At 39.4% G+C, this 22,613-nt stretch overlaps 2 protein-coding genes and 1 long non-coding RNA gene across 12 annotated transcripts in view; 2 read left to right on the forward strand and 1 right to left on the reverse strand.

The window, feature by feature from the left end:
- zgc:154142 (cubilin) overlaps positions 1 to 15,426 on the forward strand; it is a 19,534-nt gene extending 4,108 nt beyond the window's left edge. The window contains exons 4-25 of the mRNA XM_032538781.1: positions 391 to 531; positions 838 to 935; positions 2,674 to 2,800; positions 3,135 to 3,350; positions 4,095 to 4,310; positions 5,768 to 5,908; positions 6,932 to 7,177; positions 7,386 to 7,571; positions 8,817 to 8,923; positions 9,162 to 9,262; positions 9,894 to 10,171; positions 10,382 to 10,545; positions 10,693 to 10,876; positions 10,977 to 11,195; positions 12,252 to 12,386; positions 12,509 to 12,730; positions 12,881 to 13,063; positions 13,370 to 13,482; positions 13,573 to 13,667; positions 13,806 to 14,095; positions 14,492 to 14,652; positions 15,191 to 15,426. Coding sequence (XP_032394672.1) covers positions 391 to 531; positions 838 to 935; positions 2,674 to 2,800; positions 3,135 to 3,350; positions 4,095 to 4,310; positions 5,768 to 5,908; positions 6,932 to 7,177; positions 7,386 to 7,571; positions 8,817 to 8,923; positions 9,162 to 9,262; positions 9,894 to 10,171; positions 10,382 to 10,545; positions 10,693 to 10,876; positions 10,977 to 11,195; positions 12,252 to 12,386; positions 12,509 to 12,730; positions 12,881 to 13,063; positions 13,370 to 13,482; positions 13,573 to 13,667; positions 13,806 to 14,095; positions 14,492 to 14,652; positions 15,191 to 15,391 — 3,824 coding nt within the window. The 3' untranslated portion in view covers positions 15,392 to 15,426. The remainder of the gene's footprint in view (positions 1 to 390; positions 532 to 837; positions 936 to 2,673; positions 2,801 to 3,134; positions 3,351 to 4,094; positions 4,311 to 5,767; positions 5,909 to 6,931; positions 7,178 to 7,385; positions 7,572 to 8,816; positions 8,924 to 9,161; positions 9,263 to 9,893; positions 10,172 to 10,381; positions 10,546 to 10,692; positions 10,877 to 10,976; positions 11,196 to 12,251; positions 12,387 to 12,508; positions 12,731 to 12,880; positions 13,064 to 13,369; positions 13,483 to 13,572; positions 13,668 to 13,805; positions 14,096 to 14,491; positions 14,653 to 15,190) is intronic.
- On the reverse strand, positions 13,827 to 21,583 carry LOC116703895 (uncharacterized). Its single transcript, XR_004335537.1, has 4 exons — positions 21,465 to 21,583; positions 20,366 to 20,598; positions 15,145 to 15,336; positions 13,827 to 14,078 (listed from the first exon to the last, which is right to left on the reverse strand). It is a non-coding gene; the product is annotated as an uncharacterized LOC116703895 (long non-coding RNA).
- The window catches only part of fam13a (family with sequence similarity 13 member A), a 65,095-nt gene continuing 58,725 nt past the window's right edge, over positions 16,244 to 22,613 (forward strand). For 5 of the 10 annotated variants that reach the window (XM_032538800.1, XM_032538790.1, XM_032538809.1 and 2 more), the window contains exons 1-2: positions 16,250 to 16,531; positions 20,443 to 20,638. In XM_032538800.1, coding sequence (XP_032394691.1) covers positions 16,505 to 16,531; positions 20,443 to 20,638 — 223 coding nt within the window. In that variant the 5' untranslated portion in view covers positions 16,250 to 16,504. Of the gene's footprint in view, positions 16,532 to 20,442; positions 20,639 to 21,324; positions 21,405 to 22,613 lie in introns of those variants that run through there. The other 5 variants (XM_032538845.1, XM_032538837.1, XM_032538862.1 and 2 more) reach the window with 4 other exon arrangements.

Raw genomic sequence — 22,613 nt, forward strand, 5'->3', positions numbered from 1 at the left:
TTTATCTGTTTTTATTTTTTAACTGTTTTTTAACAGATTTTGTGTAAAGCACTTAGAATTGTTTAAATGTGCTATACAAATAAAGCTGCCTTGCTTAAAAGGGCCCCCAACCCCTCCTACATGGAAGCAAGACAACCAGTCTGAAAAACATTTTATGTCTTTTGTGGTTGTTTCGTCTTTTTGTGTCATTTTGGGGACCTTTTGTCTCTATGTAAGTCTTTTAGTGTCTCTGTAGTTGTTTGATTGACTTTCCAACAAGTAATATTAACAGTCACTTCGTAAATATGTTCCAATACTAACAAGCCAACTACATACAACTTCTTTTTAGATTAACATTGCAGATGAACAAGCTGTGCACAATTGTATTGTCTCTTTCTACATAATTTGTAGGTAAATACTGTGGCTACACAAAACCAAAGCCGCTGGTGTCACTTACAAACCGCCTGACAGTTCACTTCGACACCAATGACAGAAAAACAGACCAAGGATTCAAGGCTCATTACAAAGCTGTTGCTCCAGAGCTCTCGCCAGGTAAGATGATGAGTGGGAATCCAATTCAGCGACAAATTTGCCTTGGCTCTGGCATTATGTTGGATGTGAGATTTCATTTGAAATGTAAAGGGCGTTATAAATAAAATGTATTATTATAATTATTATTATGTCTGTGTTATAAGTATGTGAATGACCTAAAGTAAATGTTATAGAAATAGATGCTGGATGAAGAGAGACGTAGGAGAAGGGAAATGAAAACGGGGGTGGGTAGGTGGGGTTGGACTGGTGTATTGCGGGTATTGTTGAGATTTGTGGAACTGAATTGTCCTCCATTACTGCTGACAGAAATAGCCGGAGCTGGTGGCTTTCTCCAAGGTGACCAGGGGGAACTGATGACCCCCAGCTTTCCAGAGCAGAACTACATGAATGGAGCACTATACCAGGTACACACAGGAGCAAGGTGACACAATAAAAGCAAATGTGACAGCTACATGGTAACAGTTGCTTCTTTTTTTGCTGATCCTTATCTGAGAATGTTAGGTTGTAGTGTATGACTTTTCGTTTATCTCAATACACTCTTTTTTAATCTAGTATTTTTACTTAGTATGTTAAACGGAATGTATGTTCCCTATTTTTCTGTGTCAACATTTCTTGACCCTGGTCTCTAGACTTTTTCCTGCCTACGTGACATTCAGAACTATTTCTTGGAGTCAATCCAATCTACATCATGATGCAAACAACAGACTGGAAATTAATATTTAAAAGGGCTGTTCTTGAAATACTAAAAGTAGTGGTCTAGGATTGCCTCCACAGCTCTCACAAACCATTCCCCAACTCGTCAAATACCGACGCTTTGTCAAGGCCTTCGGCATATGACGCACTCACATTCACGTGCTAAGCAAATTGCTAAGCTAACTCCTGTTAGGAGTAGTCCTGTTAGTAGACATAGCTATCCTGCATCTGACTAACAAAATATGTTTTGCAGGTCTTTATTACTCTTGCTGCATTCATGTGTTGTTGGAATAATCTGAATAGTTAGTTCCTGATTGGGAAAATTCATGTGAACACCCCCTTAGGTCCCATCAACAACAATCTGCAAAATTGTTAAAAGATTTCGGTGCACAACTTGCCCGGTTGACATCATATCAAAAACAAGCCGAACAGAAGTACATGTTTGTTTGACGTTGGGTGTCAGAGGAGCATGTGAATGCACCATTTCTATGATTTTCATTTATTTCAGATATGTGTAAAATATGTATATTTCAGTTAACCAGGTGTTTTTCCTTGTTTAATTATGTAAAAGCTTTACATACCTAATTTAACTGGTACTCTTAGTCATTGGATTGAAGAATTCATCAATTAATTTCTGGGTCGTTGCAGATTGCAATGTTGTGTTTTTAATTTAACATAAGTGCTACCTTTAACATTTATGAATGTTCCTTAAATAAAGTACATTGATGAGGTGAATTCAGGTTTAAACTTCCGTCAGACAGAGGTTTTTTTTGTTTTGTTTCTAGAGAAATGTGTTGTACAGCAGCTCAAAACAAAGAAGATGTCCTCAATATTATCATATTACATTTACTTTAATGTGGAACACAGTTTGTTAGTATTGATAAACATGTGGTCCTAAACAAACCTAAAGATTTCAGATTTCAGATTAGCATCTCAAAGTAAATCTATTAGCTATGCATATTTACCTCAAAACAAAGCTCAACACATTCAATCTTGACAGCATTTGTGATCTTGATCTATGATTAATGCATCTAATTTAACCAGAGTACATGTCAGGGTTTGCACGCTGGGTTTGGACTTGGTGTCATATGGTGTCATTTGGCTGTCATCATGATTTAATCTTGGTTTGGTTTAGCTTGACAGATCACCAGCTGTCCAAACAAGAGCAGATCAGTGATAAAAAATAGTTATGAATGAGAGTGTGTCAAATGCAGTGCACGTTGTAACCATGAGGATCCAAAATGATTTGGGGAAATCTGTGTGTGTGTGTGTGTGTGTGTGTGTGTGTGTGTGTGTGTGTGTGTGTGTGTGTGTGTGTGTGTGTGTGTGTGTGTGTGTGTGTGTGTGTGTGTGTGTGTGTGTGTGTGTGTGTGTGTGTGTGTGTGTGTGTGTGTGTGTGTGTGTGTGTGTGTGTGTGTGTGTGCGTGTTTTATTTCCATGTTGGATCAGTGGAGAATCACGGTGCCTGAAGGCGAGAGGGTTCGACTGACATTTACTTCCTTTGACCTGGTCCCTGAGGTGTGTGGAGACTTTGTTCAGGTCTACGATGGCCACACGGCCGGCTCTTCTTCATTCAGTAAGGGGTTTTAAAATAAACCACAATATTTTCACACATCAGCCCAGATTATGTCAAAGCTGGGTAAACCATCATAATGCTAAGGGATGGAATTTCAGACTGTGGCCTTTGTTCAACATTACCAATGAATAAAAGATGAGCTCAATTAAAAGTTTGAGAAGTTGTACAAGGAACAGAGGTTCTGGAGTCTATTTTAAACTTAATGAATGTAAATCTGTCTGCTGAGACTTCATTGTTAAAGCAGCACTGATTAATTGTCAACTATCTAAATTGAAATTTGGGGGTGTTGCTGTTATTGCTCAATTCTCACGTATATACATATAATCCATCAAAGGTAAATTCTGTGGCGGGAAGGTGCCAAAGCCAGTGGAGTCCAGTCGCAACACAATGGTGGTCCGCTTCAAATCCGACAACAGTTTGACTTCTAAAGGATTCAGAGCAACTTACACCAAGTCCAGCCTTCCACCTGTTACTCCTTCCACAACAACATCAACCCCACAGACAACACCCAGACCCACCACACAAACCTCTCCACCTCCCACATCTTCTGGTAAGCATTTGCTCCAAACCTTTCTGTTTAATGTCCCTCTTGTACTCTTAAAATAAATCATCCATCTATATTTACTCATACTTCAATGACAGATGATTTTATTTACTTTTTTTCAGCCGACCTACCCTTGCCTGCATGTTTTTATTTTAATTTGAAATATATCAGATATATTTGATTGCTTTACTAGCAAATAACAGCATCAATATCCATGTAGCTGAATCAGTTTCCCAAGAACAATTTCCATCACCCATCTCATTTTTTCACTAAGAACTATTTATCAGAATGCCAAATTAGTTATCTCTTGAACGTTAATACTGATGCACAATAATATCATTACAAATGTTCTCAAATGATCTATGAAGGTTGTTTCCTGGCCAATGAGAGCTTGTTGATACATCTAACAAAACTGTTATGCCTCCCCATGCATTTTCTTCAAGTGACAGCTACCAAATAAGGATGAATGCAACACTGTGTGTAGGAGTGGGGCGATCCCCCTTGAGGTTTATCTATTTATAACTTTACTAAAGCAATTGGCAGACAGACCAGTTCTCTCCGGTGGCCAAATAAGGTACTAGGCTATGTAATAAATCTGTTCATGGGTCAGTTTTCTATCAAAGCAAACTTGTGTCCATCAATTTAAAAAAAAGAAATAGAATAAACTAAATGGAGTGGGGAAAAAACGGAAAAAATAAATGGAGCTCAGACGAACAGAAAACACAGCTTTTGTTGTCTGTTATTGGGCAGGAGGTGGTGTTCCAATAATCCTTAATGGGCGTAAAGGAGTGATCCAGTCCTTGGGATTCCCAAATCCATATCCTGCTCATCTACAAATCTCCTGGAAGATATCTGTGCCCAAAGGATTCCTGGTTAAACTGCAGATCACTGACATGGCCATCACAGGAGAGACTGGACAATGCAAGGAGGACAAACTGGTCATCTCAGATACTTACAGAACGTTAGGTGAATATTTTACTCTTTTACAATAATTCATGTTTTTGTTGTCCTTTTTATTAATTAATCTTGTCCAAGTTTTCCATTCTATATATCTGTGTGCCTTTAACTTAGTGTTTTGACTCCTAAATATAGCTCAGATCTTCTTAGAAGATATTTGCTTTTTTGGGGCCATTACTGTGTCTTGTGGAGCCAGAATAGCAGCCACTAAGGAGTAATGGTTATAAACTCCCCATCTTCTTTGATTTTGAATTTGGGTTGTCAGAAACCAAGACAAGCACCGCACACAAGGACAATAACAGGCAGTTAAAGTTGTTGGGTGGCTGTGGCTCAGTGGTAGAGTGGTTGCCTGCCAATCGGAAGGTTAGTGGTTCATTCCTTGGCCCTACAGTCCCATGTCAAAGTGTCCTTGGGCAAGACACTGAACCCTGAGTTGCCCCTGATGCTGCTCATTGGAGTGTGAATGTGTGTGAGTGTTTATCTGATGAGCAGGTGGCATGTGTGAATGGTGAATGTTTCCTGTATGATGTAAAAGCGCTTTGAGTAGTTGTTAAGACTAGAAAAGTGTTATATAAATACAGCACATTTACATTTAATATGCTTCTGCTTAGACCATATAAGTCATTAAATATGAGGACTTTGACTACCACAGTATAGCTCAATATCTGCCCCTGCTGTAAACTGTTGATTAGGGTCTTCTTTGCAAGGAATCTAGCTAAAGCTAACCTTTAAATTACCTCCATTATTCACTTGCTGATACAGCTTTATGTGTTGCTTAGTTCTCAAGAACAGTTGGTGAAGAGAGTGGTACGTCCTGTTATTTCAGTGGGTTTGTATATATGCAAAATCCTGGGAAATGAAAAGCAGGTAAACGTCTGTTTTAATAACCTGATAAGTCTGAAGAAACATTAACTTCAAAGATCCCTTAAAGCAGGATGTGTAATTTATAAAAAAAGAAAGAACACAGTATTCCTTTTGCAAATTAAAACTTAAAATCATAAGAAAATAAATGCATCATAGATAATATTAACACACTCCTTATTTTGTCTGGCATGACCAGATGCTTATTGTGGCTAATGTTAGCTAAGAGGTTGATTACACTGCACAAATAAACAGAATTTTAATCATTTTAATAGCATTAAATGTATGAAAGAAACAATACTGGTTTGTGCTAGCTATCTTTTGGCTTCATAGGCTTTTGGGCTGAACACAACGTGTTGATGAAGTCACGCTCACAGACAATGAAGTCACCTTCATTTGTTAGAGTTTTAGCATCCCCATCCATCAACAACTACCCACACCTGACGCACTCAGCCTCACTCACACTCAATAGTGCTTACAGAAATTACCACTCTCTCCTCTCATCTGTTATTGAACCATCCCCCCTTCCTGACTCTGCTCTCTCCATTTACCATTTACCTACCAGCTTTTACTTTACTTCCGTCCTTCCTCTCCCTCTCCCTCAGGCACACACTGTGGCTACATCCTTCCCCCAGTGGTGGTCAGTGCCAGTGACACAATATTTGTCACCTTCCAGTCCGACAGTCGCCTCACAGACAGAGGGTTCTCTGCCAGGTGGGAAGCTGTCTATCCTGAGGATATTGCAGGTACATCAAGGACACGCATGTGCACACAATACACACACACAGGAACACACAGGAACACGCTCACACCGGAGGCACTCAACACCTCATTAGCCTAATCATAAAACATCTCACTCCTCTGTCACACATTCACAAAAACAACACAGTCATTGCACAAGCAGTGTGAACTCTCAACTCTGTGAAAGCACAGGCCAGAGTACAATGTGAAACATAAAAAGCAAGATAAAAACGTCTTTATCTTGTTCTTTATTGTCATTATCACAAACAAAATTGACTTGAGACCCCATGTGCAGAGGTGAAGGAAGTATATTAGAGATACATGTTTATAAATCTATACATTTATAAATCTGTAAAAGTAGCAATACAACAGTGTAGAAATTCTGTACTCAATAGCAAGAAAACGTCCTGACTTTAATAAAATTCACAATAATTATCAGCAAAATGTATGTGTGTATCAAAAGTACTAATTAAACAGAAGGGAATTAAAAAATATATATTTAATGGTACAGGCATGTAGTTGATGGTCAAAGTGCAGCTTTCAACTATTATACAGTTGTACAGTCTAATATATATGTCAAATATCAATCATTTTGTATTAGTTGAGTATTTTTTTATGTAAAACATTTTATCATGGAAAACATGTAAGGGAGTGCAGAGCCAATAAATGACCATACTAAACAATTAAAGTACAAATATCTAACAACTATACAAACTCTATTAAGGACATGAGTACTTGAGTAAATAATAGTAAGTAGTAGTAGTAAGTTACCTTCACTGCCCATATTAATGCCCAGAAATGCTTCTTTGTTACTTTTTATTCTGCATGTATATCAGCAACAACTAAATGAGTAAAAATGGAAACAAGCAGATACAGATTAAGCTGCCAGTTTAGATGAACCTATGTTTACATATTTTGATGATGAGATTAACTCCTCAAGACTCCCTCTTTCCACAGGCAGATACTGTAACTCGTCTACACTTATCTAACTATGATCATGCATCAATCACTCCCTCTTCCTTTTTTAGAAATCCAGGGCTGTGGCATGTCTTCCACAGAGGAAACGGGAGTTATTAAGTCCCAGAACTGGCCTATGAACTACAAAGCTAACAGCGAGTGCATGTGGAACATCGCTTTGCCTTTGGGGAAGAAAATCACACTGTATTTCACCCACTTTGACCTAGAAGCAAAAGACATCTTCACATCCAAATGCTATGATAACATAAAAGTGTACGAGATCAATAGTTTGACTAATGCGCTGCTTCAAACGCACGGTAAGTTTCTTTGTGGAATTACTACATGATTCTTTAACCATTTATATTTTTCATGATAATTAATCACATTGGAAAAGCAGTCACAAATCTACTGACACCATTATAATGTAAATTTAAAAAAAACAGTTTCTGTATCTACACTAGTACTTGTATAGCATCTTTGTCACTTTATTCATCATGGAAAACTAATTCTTTTAACACATCTTAGGTCCATTTTGTGGGACTAACCTGCCTCCTACCATCCAGACGAGAGGCAGTAGGCTGGTGCTAAACTTCCATACAGACTTGTTTACTGAGTCCAAAGGCTTCAGGGCCTACTGGACAACAAACCCCAGTTTGCCTGGTCCCACTGAGCCACCTGTTCAGCCCAAGCCCTGGGACAGCATCCCCATAGGTGGAGTATCTATTTCATTTGAAACATTTGCAATAACAACTTTACAGGGCAATAATATATAAACAAGACATTGTGTTTTCGGCTTGTTTAATTTCCCCTAAGTGGACACATTTTTTATGAATGTAGCTTTAACATTAAGTGCTGAAACAATTAGTCAACCATTTCAATAATTCATTCAATACAGTTATCAGGTGACAATGCAACACAAAAAATGCAAGTTTCATCTACTTAAATGTGAGGATTTGCTTTTTTATATCAATGTACACTTAATCCCTTTAAGTCTGGGCCTGTTGTTTAGACACAGCAGGTCATTTTAAGCAATGATCTGGGATTCAGGAAAATTGTAGTGGTCATTTTTCTTAACTGTTTGACATTTTATGGACTAAACTACTAATTTATATCTGATATGTTGGGTTTCTTGATCTCTCTAGCTATATCATACAATATCTTCAGGTTAGCAGAGCAATAATCGGTCCCAATGACAAACATTAGTTTCAGAGGCCCGCCTTATATTCATCTGATTCATGCTTCCTTCCAACCTCACCCCTTCTTCACACCCTAAATCTCATTTCCCCCTTGCTCTGCCTAGATATGCAGTTAAACAAGGTGACATGATATGCTGAGAACACAATGTGATGTGGCCTGGTGCTTCACTTTTCTTTCTAGCTAGCTGTCACCCGATCCTCATTCTTTGCTCAGCGATGAGCCCCAGGTGCCTGCCAAGCCAATTGCTGAAATAGAGTTTTATAGATGGACTCTGCTGCCTCTGGGGTTTGTTTCCATCCAGCTTCTGACCAGCCCAACTCTTGGTGCTGGGCGAAGGAAGACAGAGAGAGAGTGAGATGTAAAGGGACACAATGTGTCATGCTGTAAGAGTGACTGGGACAATTAAATGTCAACTCCTTGGACGACCAAAAAAAATGTATATCTTTAAGCGTACTGATGTTGTCAAGGAGTCTGGCCTGGAAAAAGAGATTTTTCTTTTAAAGTCTGGTTCATGACTGATAGTTTTTTTTGCAGCAGCAGTATGGTGCTATTTAAAAAAATATTAATGACAGCTTATAATGACAGCATAAGTGCCAGTAATTCAAAGCCCTGCAACACCCGGGCTTATCTGTAAGCTGCAGATATGTACTGTATATTCAGGCTTTGTTTATACACAAACAAAACCCCAAACAAATGAAAACATGCACAGACAACCAGACGCAGGATTGATTACAATGTTTATTTTCCCCTATTTCCTAGACTGGCCCAGTACATGTGGGAAACCAGCCATTCCTCCTGTCGTGTCGCGCATTGTGAACGGAGAGGCTGCCACGCCACACTCCTGGCCCTGGCAAGTGTCCATGCAAGTAAGAGACTACCACTAATAGATGTAGAGAATTCACATAAAGATTCATTTACAGCATAACATGTCAATGATAGCAAAAGGGCAAGTCATTTTTACTATCCTCATCTCTCCTTTCTATATCTCATATTAATAATTGACATACGCTTTCAAAAATTGATCAGTACATTGTGTCTTCAATGATGAGTATGCAAATATCTCTAATGACTTATTCTCTGCTTCTCGGTGTGTGTTTGTTTCAGGTCTGGCCGGCCAGTCGTCCAGAACCAACATTCTTCCATACCTGTGGTGGTACTCTTATTCATAAGAACTGGGTACTTACAGCAGCCCACTGCTTTATAAAGTAAATATTCTGTTTCATCTTTCTTACATACCGTATGTGTACAGTTAACAATTTTATTTTTTTTTCATTTTAGAAATGTTAGTTGCTAAAGTCATTTTTTTAACAAGAGCTTTGTACAATGAAGTAATTCTGGATTTAAATGCCACTTTTTTCTTCAAAGTTTATTCAAACTTTGCATAATCTCAGAAGGCAGTTGTTAGGATCTGTGATTTTACCTTTATGGGCTTATCATAGTGCAAAAGCAATGCTTCGTTAGGGATGCCTCAGCGCCTTGGCTAATGGTCTACAGTGGAGAGAGATGCTGCTGAACGGTGAAGCCTATTCACTATATTGTTTTCTGCTCTGAGCAAATATGTATAAAGGTTATGAACCACAGCTAATTTAGAATAAGCTGTGTACGGTATCAATGTATGTTTTTTTGTAAAACTAGAGTTGTTGTATATGGCGCAGTAACAGTGATATACATCTCAACCAATCAATCTATACATCAATCAATACATCAATTAATTTTATTTGTCACATGAAATTGTACGAGGTACAATTCCAATGAAATGTTATCTCGAGGTGGCCTGTGTGTTTACTGTAAACTGTGAGGTATTATTATTGATTAATCTGCTGATTTCTTACCAAGCTATGCTGATGAGCTGCAGCGCTGGCGCATGTGCCTCGGCAAACACAACCTGACCTACACAGAGTCGAGTGAATACTGCTTCAATGTGTCTGGTATCTATCGCCATGAGGGCTTCAAGTATCCCACAGTGCCCACGGTGGAGTTTGACATTGCCCTGGTCAGATTGGACGGGGAGGTGATGCCCAGTGATGAGATTTCGTACGCCTGCCTTCCCTCTGAAGAGGAAGTCCTACCTGCAGGCAGGAAGTGCTACGCCACCGGCTGGGGAGATGAGACTGGTGCTGTTTCTGTTTCATGTTTGAAATTAAAATAATAAAATAACACACCACCTCAGGAGACACTCACATAATGAGTTGAAAATTAAATGTTGCATAGTTTGCATGCCCCCTGCTGGACTTAATGTGCAAATACCTCCTGTGTTTATGCTCCTCAGTGTGTCAAGTTGATATTTTTTGTAACCATCTGAATTGTTTTTTTGTGATTGTCAGGTGATTCATTGAATGCTAAAGTTGCAGAGGCCCTTAACCAGGTCGCCCTGCCTGTTGTGCCGTATGATACCTGCAAGAGGATGGATTATTGGTGGTTCCAGGTCAAGACCTCCATGATCTGCTGTGGTTATACCCTGCCTGATGAGCTCAAGTCTGTGTGTCAGGTAAAACAAGTCCTACCACACTAGATGACAATGGTGTTACACCGTTCTGATCATTAATGAGATGAACGTTTTTGCATCTTACTTTACACAGATGATATTTGACAAAATGCTAATGGTGTTTTGGATGTTGATTTGTGACTTTAACAGGGAGATTCAGGTGGTCCTCTGGTGTGTCAGGATAGCCCCAGTGGTTCCTGGGAAGTTCATGGTATAACCAGCTTTGGCCCTATTGGATGCATTATGAATAAGAAGCCCTCCGTATTCACCCGCTCCTCTGCCTACCTCCCCTGGATCAAAAATGTCATCCGCAGAGACATCTACAATGAGCACAGTATGAATCCAGCTGGTCTACTTTGACCCACTTTCATCACAAACTAAATATCTAGTACTAATATGTATTGCTGGTTTCTCCTTCTCTCCTCCCCGTGTAGCATCAGGCTGCGGAGGGCCAAAGGACTTGACTGGCACAGGAGGCATTGTGTCCTCTATGGGTTACCCTGACAGCTACAACAACAAAGCCCACTGCCAGTGGAGCATCCGGGCACCCCTTGGCAAACTGGTCCACCTCCATTTCCACAATTTCTCCCTGGAGGAGAGTCAGCTGTGCATAAATGATAAAGTCCGGCTCACAGACAGAATAGGAAATCTAGGTATGTGAATATCTGGCTCTTTATTTCTCAGCGGATTATGTATTTGCTCAATCACTGATGTGATAAGTTTGCTTTATGTTACATCGCAGTTACTGCAGTTTATTACTATGTGTAAATAACATACTATTTTACTCTGAGCCACAAATATCAACCTCATGGTGGTGCTATAGATAAGGTCAGAGTAAAAACAAAGTTAGTAGCGTTCATCCTCACGAGACAATAAATGTCTTTACGAATGTAATGGTATTCCATCTGATAGCCAAATTTCAGTCTGGACCAAAGTGGTACTGGACCACCCAACCTTGCCATCCATGTAGCCATGCTGCTAAGATGGCTAAAACTTGTGTCTGTCGGCTTTGTCGTCTAAGTAAATATACATGTTATTATCTTTTTAATTTTACTTTTTATTCAGGGAAGGTTTGCTGAGCGGAAGACTCTCTTTTGCAGGAACGCCCTTATCACATTACATATTTACACGTTCACTCCTGGAAACTGCCCAGTACAATTACCATCTGATCAACGGTCCACTGAGCACTTAAAGCGCTTGGGTTTAAGGGCCTTGCTCAAGGGCACCTTAGTGGTGGTAATGATAGAGGGGAAAGTGCTGCTCTTTCACTTTCCCCACCAGATTAATCATGTCGACATGGGGATTGGACCAACGACTTCCCGGTCACAAGCTCGCTTTTCTATCCTTTAGGCCACCACTGCAAAAAATGTAATATACAATACATAAATTGCCTAAGTAGTTGAAATAAATAATTGCATAGGCTTGCATAGAGTGTACAGCTTTCCCATTCTCTTTTTTATGTTTGCCTGCACCTTTCTAGAAAAGATGTGTGTTTCCCTTCAGATTTTTACCAAGCACTAATGTGGTATAAAAACACGCTTGAAGGTGCTCTGAGCCTACTGCTGTCTCACTTACAGTATAACCTATGTCTCAGCCTTACAGTAGATCTATATACGCTGTGCATGTATAATATAAAAAGACAAGAAAAGTAGAAAGTAGTCAAGTAGAAAAGTCACCCTAACAGTTCTCTTCGTGTTCTTTCTGCTCAGGCACACATTGCAGCCATGTACCCCCAAAAGACCTGGTGAGTGATGGAGACACTCTTCACATCAGCTTCTCCTCCAATGACAAGGTGGTGGACACAGGCTTTACTGCCACCTGGAGGGCAGTGGACTCTACAGAGGGTAAGACAGGAGGAAAGTGTTCCTAAAATAACACTGAAGAAATAGCTTCTGGGCAAAATTAATGAATCTCATCTTCTCCTCTCCTTTTTTTTCTCTCTCTCTTTCCTATCCTAAACGCACAGCTCCATGTGGAGGAAGCTTCAGCAGTGCTCAGGGTGAAATCACCTCTCCCAATTGGCCCAATGACTACCAAGCCCAGTCTGTGTGTACATGGCGTATCACCATTCCTTTAGCAAAAAGTGTCCATATAGGCTTTACTCACTTTGAGCTGCAAGCTGCAAACATGTTTGGAAACTGTGTGGACTACATTGAAATCTTACATGGAGAAAGCATGGCATCACTAGGTTGGTAATTGTACAACAGATCCTCCTGTCCATTTAGTGTTCTGTTTTTTTTTTAAATTATTATTATTTCCTGTACAGGTTAGTGTTGTTATCAGTATCAATGCCTGCACAATGGTAAAAAAACCTCTTTATTTCTTGTCTGTTCTGCAGGTCGATTCTGCGGCTTCGCCCCTCCACCCAACATTACCATCCCTAGCAACACAGTAGTCATTCGCTTCCTTAGTAACGGAGCCAATCAACAGATGGGTTTTCGTGGTTATTGGACCACTGATGCCAGTGTTATCCCAACTTTACCTCCTCCACCTCCTAACCCATGGGACAAAGTCACTATCAGTGAGTGTAGGCTCATAGCAGCTCTTAACTCATAGCAGCCATGTCTCTAATGTGTGTGTGGTGATCTCATGGAGGTTCCCAGTTTCAAATTGGAGCTTGGTAAATAATTTAAAAAACAATAACTAGTTGCTCTCCTTAGATGGAATAAACTGTTATGGGATCTGAAACTGGATCACCTGATTTCTGATTTTGAAGTTTTAACTGATTGTGCCATTGAAGCTACCTGTATAAATACAGGTTGAATAAATTGTAACAAATTAAAGCTTATTCAAAATATAATTTTATTGTATTGTTTTCTCTTCCCAGACTGGCCGGTAAATTGTGGAAACCCAGCAGTGACACCCAATACAGCCACCCCAAGGGTGGTTAATGGGGAGGAGGCGATCCCCCACTCCTGGCCCTGGCAAGTCTCCATGCAGGTAATGCCAACTCCTGTTTCTCTGTGTGCCTGATTAACAGTCATAGAGGAGAGCTTTTATTTTGCATAAATGTATATTTCTCCTCCACAGGCTTCACCATTGTTTCCCATACCTTACATGCACGGCTGTGGAGGGTCTTTGATTCACAAAGATTGGATTCTAACTGCTGCCCACTGTTTCATGTTGTAAGATAGAACTACAAAAACACTTATGCCATTTTTAAAGCTCTCAGGTCTTGAAAGTAGCTATAATTCATATTTTTACATAATAATGATCCAAACAACGATGTGACAATGTACACGCGCTTTTCTCATGCTTTCCAGCCCACTGAATAACCCCTCTTTCTGGCGCATGTGTTTGGGGAAGCACCACATGAACTCCTCCATGGACATTCCCTCGGCAGAGAAATGCTACAAGGTGGATGGTATCATCCGCCACGAGGGGTTTGTTTACGAGCAGGATCGCACTGACATCACCAATGACATAGCGTTGGTACATTTGGCCGAGCCTGTCAATATGACAAGGGAGATCAGCCCCATCTGTCTGCCCACACCTGGAGCTGTGATGGCTGCTGGGACACCTTGCTTTGTCACCGGCTGGGGAGACGAGAAAGGTAGAAGTGATCGTGCATTTCAGTTTCCTGTGAAAGAACTGTAGTTATAATGCTACTTTGGGAACTTCAAGTAACTTTAGTTGTATTAGTATCTTCATCTTTTGTTTAGTACTTTTACTGTTTTTCATTTCAATTGAAAAAATTACCTTTTTTTATTGTGCTCTGTGTTCTTCATGATGAGTATTGTGACTTAGGAAAATCTGACATCTGAAATCTCATTATCAAATTGATCTGGCATGTGCACAAAACTTGCTGAGGCCTTGACTTGATTACTAAAGACAGTAATCAGGACAGTTAGGATAGTTAGATGATTAAACTGGTTTAAATGTGTGTATCTCTGTGTCTATGCCTTCTAAAACAATATGAACTTTTACTTTTTACTCATCACTGTCTTAGGTAACCTGTTTCCCCAAGTGTCGAAGAAGCTAAATCAGGCAGCTCTTCCTATTGTTGACTTCCAGACCTGCAGTAAGCCTGCCTACTGGTGGGACACACTCAGACCCTCTATGATCTGTGCTGGCTATGAGTCCCCAGATGAGCTTAAGTCAGCCTGCCAGGTAAGAGACCACATTTATAAAAAGAAAACGGTTTAAATTGATTCACTGGGATGTTTTAAGGCAAGGATGGTACTTGGTTATTGACATTATCGACAAGCTTTTCTCTCACACATTACGTTAGGGTCCTGGCCTTTCATGATTGGGTTGTCTTTTATGTAAACCGTTTTGTTTGTGATCAGTCAGCCTTGATCGCAAATGGCTGAGCGCTATTCAGGCGTACAGTAATTGGACAAAAGAACACAGGAACATCATTTGTTTGCCATAATAAGCGAATGTGCATGCAGGGACCCTTCAGAAAAACCCTTCAGAACAGTACTATAAAGCTCTTTTGACATATAAAAATATGTCAAAAGAGCTTCATAAAACACAACAGTAACATTTGCCTCCCTTTTTATAAAGATTGACCTTTACAAATTCCAGGGAACAGAGATTAATTTACGGTGAATTATAGTGAGCTGTCAACATTAAATGTTCACCAATGCATCATCTTACCAGTGCAGTGAATCTTTGGTGATTTACTTATCATGCTCTCCCGTAGGGTGACTCCGGAGGTCCTTTCACCTGTGCGGATACCTCTGGGATAAACACAACCTGGGAGGTGCATGGGGTCGTCAGCTTTGGACCGCAGGGGTGCATCAAAGACAAGAAACCCTCAGTGTTCACCCGCGTCTCTGCCTTCAGTGACTGGATCAATGACAACGTCAAGAAATTTATGTATGAAAGTGGCAAAACCAACTAAAGCTCATACCCTAAAAATAAATATTTTGACAGTGATGGTTGTTAATTTCAGTTTAAAGTCATTGTAGCTTTTTATTTAGGGTTCACCAGTAAGTATTGCTTGTATGATGACTGATACTGTTAAGCTATAAGGCCTCTTCTCTGGCAGAACTAGGGGTACAATATGAGTCAATTTCTGTCCTGTAGGAAAACTATGTATTCCTTTTTGAGAGCCAAAAATTAATATATATGTTCCCAAGTTAGTGTTAAGAGTACAACAGCTGTACCTTAGAGACTATTGTCCCATTAACAAGCCGTTGTACCCCTAAACTTCCCGTTATTTCTGACAGTGAGAAAATGGTATCAGAACAACTTTTATTTAATACTTTATTTACTATTTCATAAATCTTTACAAACAATTCTACATATTTTCTCTAAAGTTAGAGAGCTGCATTTTTGCAAATGGAGCAATATGTTTCTATGCAATTCTTTTTCTGTGCTTTCCTATATTTCAGATTCAAAATACAATCAAGTGTCTAATTATAATATAATTACAATCATGCTATTATGCAATTGCAATTGTTCAATTTACAAATTTATGGTAAACATTGCAGCCGTGTTTTATTCTTTAAAATAAAAAAAATAAATGTCCTTATATTTATTTTTCTTTTAGCACTCCTTCAGTTTTGACATCATGCCTTTAAGTTTCTCTTCAGGCAGACCCCTCAGTGCTTACAAGCTCCCTCCTCTTTTCTTCCCTCTTTTGGATTTTAACCCCTTAATCACATGACCAGGCCCCTCAGCCAATGGGAGAGCTCAGCTCAGATTTCAGCCTAGGAGGAGAGAGGGGAATAAAGAGGGAGGAAGAGAAAGAGACAATCACTAATCTGTGCTCATGGGTTGGATAGCTACAGTCTGCCGGTATTGACAGCATGGTTTTATACTCTCTGCTGCCGTGGATTATCTGTGTTGGGTTTTTGGAGCATTTGGATGGCTAATTTTAAGGTGAAAGGGATTCCCACCACTGGGCAAAGTCCAAGAGTGTGTCCTGGAACAGAGTGAGGAGAGGAGGAGGGAGGATAGCAGCAGTTTTCCCCTACATCTTTGCCTCTGCAGGCGTTTCTTCTTTGAAAGAATGGGGGCAGGAGCTCTGACCATCTGTGTGAGTAAAAACTACAGAGCCTGAGTTGGCTCAAAGACTTCCCATTTAACCTGTGATTAAGGGCTAAAGAATGCATAACGGGGCTGTGTTGTTGTGCAGTGTCAGTCTGCACACTCCTTTGGGATGGTGTTGAATGTTCTGGTGGCTTTTTTTAAATGTCAAGCAGGAACAAGTTTCTTCTTCCCGCAGTAAAACAAGCTTTCTCTCGCTTCGTTAAACTGCTCACTAAATACATGAAAAAAATACAGGAGAATAAATTGGGATGCACACACACGGTGAGCTCCTAGTTTCCTGTCCACAGCTGTCATTTATTCCAAGCAATGATTCAGGACCTCAATGAGGTCACTTTCCATTAATGGAAATAGTATATTATGTAATAATAAATAAAAATCTTACAAGAACTAAACCTCTTTAACAGTCTACTTTCTGTGTACTTTTTAAAAATGTGTCTCTAGCAGTAATTTCTTTGACTTGAGCAGCTGTGGTGCTTTTGCTACCAGTTGCTTCAATGACCACCCACATAGAGAGTCAGAGGCAAGGGGGAGGGAGAGGCTGGAGGGCCCAGGGAAGGAGGCCACATGCTTGGGCTTGCTATCCTTTCCGTGAGCAAGTTAACTTAAGTCAACTTAAACTGCACAACATGTTTCTATAATGTATTTTGACCTGATACTGGAAATGTTTGAAACACTTCTCAAGGCAAGAAAGCAGACTTTCAACAGTCATTAGCTCCTTTTATAGTCTCTTGGCAATAGGTTTCTTTCTCACTGCAAGAAGTTGTAGTGTGAAAATGTTTGAAGGATGGGGGAGGGGTGGGAGGGGATGAGCATTATTAGGCTAATAACAACAGACTGTCCTGGTAAACAATAGAGGAAAATAGGTACCAACAGGAAGTGTATCTTTTTTTCTTTTTGGGCTCACACTGGCCCTACAGCTGTTTGTGTTGCCAAGAGACAACTTAACAAAACCCTCAAAATTGACTGTAAAGACTTTTCAATTCCAAATATCAATTACAGTGCTTTAAATTGGTGGAGTGATAGCTCAGATGGAGAAGTGTGATGTTTCTATATGCTTACTTTATAGTTATGTTCACACTTCCACAAAAAAGCAAACGCATATGTTTGTCAGGGCCCTTCTCACACCCAGGGTTTACATGTGGTGCTGCACTTCACCTCAGCTTTGTGGTGAAGGTGGGAACACAAATCACATATATGCTGTCTACAAAGTGGTCCCCTCTGATGATTGTTTTCTCAATTGTAATTTACACACTTGCAGAATATCACTTACTACAAAAAGCACCATCTGTCATGTTAAATCACTGTGTCAGTCCTCCAGGAATAATTTTATATAAGTGTGTGTGTGTGTGTGTGTGTGTGTGTGTGTGTGTGTGTGTGTGTGTGTGTGTGTGTGTGTGTGTGTGTGTGTTTAGGGTTTTTCGAGGAGCCTTGTGGTTTGATTAGTCTTACACCTTTCTATTTTCAGACTTTGCATTTTCTATGTCGGTGTTTATTGGGTAATTGGCCCAATTTTTGCCATTCTTAGAAATAATCTTTTCTCTAAATGTGTTCAAGTACTGCTTTGTAAAGTTATTATTTTATATGCATGCTGTTTCCTATTTATTTTGCATATTGCAGTCAGAATTAACCACTTGTATGAATTGCCTGTTGCTTCTTGGATATCTCTTTTTAAAGCTGTTGATCCTATTTTGGTCTTAGTTGGGGTTTGTTGACATAGTAAATTACCTTTTTAAATTGTTTTAGATATGCTATTGGCAATTTACCTGAATGGATCTTAGGTGACAACCAGGTCAGGCCAGAACCATATGCTTGTGACAGATCACTGGATCACTGTCACAATACTTAAGACACGCAGCAGTCTGAAGATCTGATGGCCACATTCTGCTTTATGATGAATCATGCACAAGGAGCTGATGGGATAACATTTCACTGTAGTTATACCTCATTAGTATACCTCGATTTCATGTGACATAAAACATTAATTTATTGATTGATTGACTGTTTTTAATGGCAAATGTAGGTGTTCATGGTGACTTACATCAGTGTTTGCAGACTGATAAAACCAATGTGAGGTTATAGCTGTCAAAATATTTGTGTTAGCAAGAATTTAGAACAAATTTAGGGGACATCTGTTCCGTAGGGCCTATCATAATCAGGCCTAGCTCAGACCGGCTTAACTCTTGAACACCTGCATTAGTAGTGGTAGTAGTAGTAGTAGTAGTAGTAGTAGTAGTAGTAGAGGTAGTGGAGCCAGTTTGCAGCCCTAAAAGGTTCAGGCCCTTAAACTGTGCTGTGGCCTGTACAGTATACTAAAAAGATGTGTAATCTGTTAATCTAAGTCATGTATTGATTTAAAAAACACCGTCATTAAAGCTGTATTATCAAACTTCTACATCATAAAGACAAATCAGACTTAAAAAAGTAGATTTCATGATCATCTTACTTCTACCATACGGTTAAAAATATTCAAACAATTAGACCAAGCCACTTTATTATTATTATTTATATTAAACTACAGGGCAGTTTTGCTTATTAGGTAGTGCTACTTTAAGGCAGCCACCCAAGCATGAAGCAGTACAGAATTGAAATTCAGTACTTATTTACCATTTTACATTCATCAGGAAGGTGTAATTGGCATATTTCTATGCACCTGTCAGAAAGGAGCGGATGACTGAGCACCATTAACACATTGTCTGCCCCATCTTGTCTGATGCATGTTGTATTAACGCTGCCAGAGCATCTGCCATGGAAAAGATTTTGTCTTCTTAGCCGTCTTAGCACCATCTGTGAGGTGGGTTTTTGGTCAGATGATCTAAGTGTGCCACATGCTTTTATAGATTCTGTCTAAACAATTTGCCACATAGCTAACTTCAGTGGTGCTTGCTCTTCACAGACCACTTTTACCTCCCCAACACGGATAACCCACTGTGTCACTGTGGACCTCATTGTGACAAAATCATAGGCCAAGGCCTCTCATTTCACTGTGTGGGTCAGTTCACTCATTTGAAGTAGTGAACTCTGGAACAACAATATGTCACGTGGTGCAGTCGTAGCTATGGATACAAGAGTAAAACTGTGTTGCTCTGATGTGCAGGAAGTCTTTTCCTCCTCACCCAGTGTCTGAATCCTGCGTCTGGTTTGTGTGTTTTAACTTTCTTTTTCCTCGTTCTGACTAAACAAAGGTAGAAATGCTTTATGCTGTCGTTAAATGGGCCTGTCGAATCAGTAACTTACCCTGCTCCATCCAATGTTGGCTCATTAAATGAAGGAGATTGTGTGCGCACTTAGTGATTACACTCAGTGTGCATTGTACTGTCTATGCATCTACTGTACATGTGTATGTAGAGATACTGTTTGCTTTCATAAGTAAGAAGATAAGACATACTTAACAGCTGGTGAATTTACACCCTTTATACATGCACTGGCTCTGACTCAGGTTCTAGTTTACAAGGCTTGTCCACTGAGAGGAATGGGGCAATAAACTAATACCTTCCAGTTCTCAGCAAACTATCCATTAAAATTATTATTGATATAATTATTATTCATGGTTAAGACAGCTGGCCATCACCTCACCTGAACATATATGTCTGCATGTGTGTACATATGTCCATTTGTGTAATGCCTTCCACCAAAGGTGTTGCGTGGTAACTTGATATTTGTTTTAGCAACACATGAACGGTCAGCCCTTCCCTTCTCTCTCACACACACACACACACACACACACACACACACACACACACACACACACACACACACGCTCAAGTCTATTGAGCAGAGTGAGCCTCCCTCCTCCAGGACAGGTGTCTCTGTGGTGTCTAACCTGATGTTGGCTGCAGGACTCCTTTCTGTTCCCATAGTGCCGGTGCTGACTGCTGCTTTCTGCTCTTCTCCCCGCAGCACAACAAGACAGCAGTGCAGGTTAAAGAAGACATTAAGAAGATGGTCCAAATACCCATACAGCAACCCAGGACAGTGACAGCCAAGCACACCAAGCTGTTTGGAGTGTCCTTGTTTGAGCTGCAGGAGAAAGGCCTGGTGGAGGATGGTGTGCCTCTGGTGTTGCGAAGAATGGTGGAGCATCTCCTCAAGCATGGTGAGGAAAAACACAACAGAATATAATAGACAACGTGTATTGTAATGCTTCATCTACTTTAAGATATAATTAACATTGGCATTTTTGTTTTTGTTGAGCGGGCACAGTTAGTGCACCATTCTGAATTTCTCAGATATAAATAATGTAGATATATAAGGAAATATCAGTTTGAAAAGTAGTGACATCATAGTTTCCTCCAAATGAGACCGAATATATTTAAAATTTAACTTTTTTAAACCTTGAACAGATGCCACAAGTACCCTGATATTACTGATATGAATACAGCGGATAAATTACCATTTGAAATATTATGTGATTTGGTCTAAAGTAAATTAGCGGTTTCAGTTATGCAAAATATATATATATATATATGTGTATGTATATATACAAGACAATTTTACAAACAAAAACAATAAAGAAAAGTATCAGTATGCTGGATCACATTGGTCAATGGAACGGCAGCGAAAATGTATCCAAAATCTAAAAGTTCCCAGTAAAAAATGTAAAGTAGGCTTTCTAATTTGTGACTTAAAAAGTTGAAACTTGAAAACACCATGGTGTTGTTCCATAGTTTTTCTGTTTGACCACTAGATGTCAGTACAAGAAAGTGGAGCTACCTTCCTCGTGATAGCCTACTGCACATACTACTGAAGCTATCTTTCTTTCAATGTCTATTAAAACTACAGGCCTCTTGTAGTATATTTTTCAGTCCTTAGCAGTGGATAAAGCTTTCTTATACACCCATGGGATAAAGACTATAATAAGGGTGAGTGCTCAAATATCAGGTTACCAAGCAACACCTTTGAATAAAATAATAATAAAGCACCTTCCAAAAAAGAAGAAATCTTGTCCATTCAATTTGGGTTTTCTTTTGGTATATCCATCCCTGATGTTGCTGCCTCCGCCATGTGGTTAAATGTAATTTGGTTTGTGCTGGTCCAAGCCCTGAAACATTACATTTGAAGAAATTCAAAAGTAATAAAACAACATATAATACATGGCACTGATATATCAAGAGTGAGTTTGGCTGTTGTAATTTGGGTGAACCGTCATTTTAAAAGGTTTAGTTCTATCAGTAAAATATGATTATTTAGCTAGCTAACTATTAACTGTAAGCTAACGTTAGTGGTAACCCGTGTCCACAGCCAACGAAGTTATTTGTTAGCTAGAATGTAAATTACCCCACAAGCCACTGTAACTTTGACTTATGTCAAGTTAACCACCTGTACTGTAAATGTAATGCTACCTAACGATGTTTACAAACGTTAATCTTCCCATTTCCAACGGTTTTCAAAAGACATTGTCAATTAAGGTAACGTTAACATTAATAACTTAAGCAAAAGCGTGCCTTCTGTTCAAACTGTGCTCCTCGCTGTTGACATGCTATGGCGTTAACAAGACAAAGATTTGTGACCAGCTAACTAGCTAGCTAGCTATCAGCTAACATTTTTTATGTTACTCGTCAAAAACAGGTAGAACGTTAATGCAACCCTAACATTATTATTGAACATTAATTGGTGCTTTAAAACCCCTCCAACTTTCACACTTTTACATGGCCCAAGGTTAACACAAAACCAAGTGCAATGTTTATTAACTTTTACACTCCACAATAGCCTACTAAAGTGCAGAAGAAGTAAACTAAAGATATTGCCATTGTTAAGTCATAGTGAGGAGATAAAATGCTTACTTTATCCTGAAGACTGAGATTAAGTTAAAATAATCACAATCGTGTCCTTTGACTGGGATCATTGCTCTACAAATGTAAAGATACTCAAAAATCAAGTTTGTATTTTGATATATTTATTGTAGGCCTACAAGTAGAAACTTTGGCCTAATGATTGTGCTAGATAGACCAACACGTTGAGGAATAGAGAAAAAAACGTCAAGCAATTAAACGTATTTAGAGGGGACTGAAAGAAAGAGGATGCACATCAAAGGCAAACCCACATAAAGCCAGACAATAAAAGGACCAAAT

Source organism: Etheostoma spectabile, chromosome 2, assembly GCF_008692095.1.
Source record: "Etheostoma spectabile isolate EspeVRDwgs_2016 chromosome 2, UIUC_Espe_1.0, whole genome shotgun sequence".
In the NCBI taxonomy this organism is placed as follows: domain Eukaryota; kingdom Metazoa; phylum Chordata; class Actinopteri; order Perciformes; family Percidae; genus Etheostoma; species Etheostoma spectabile.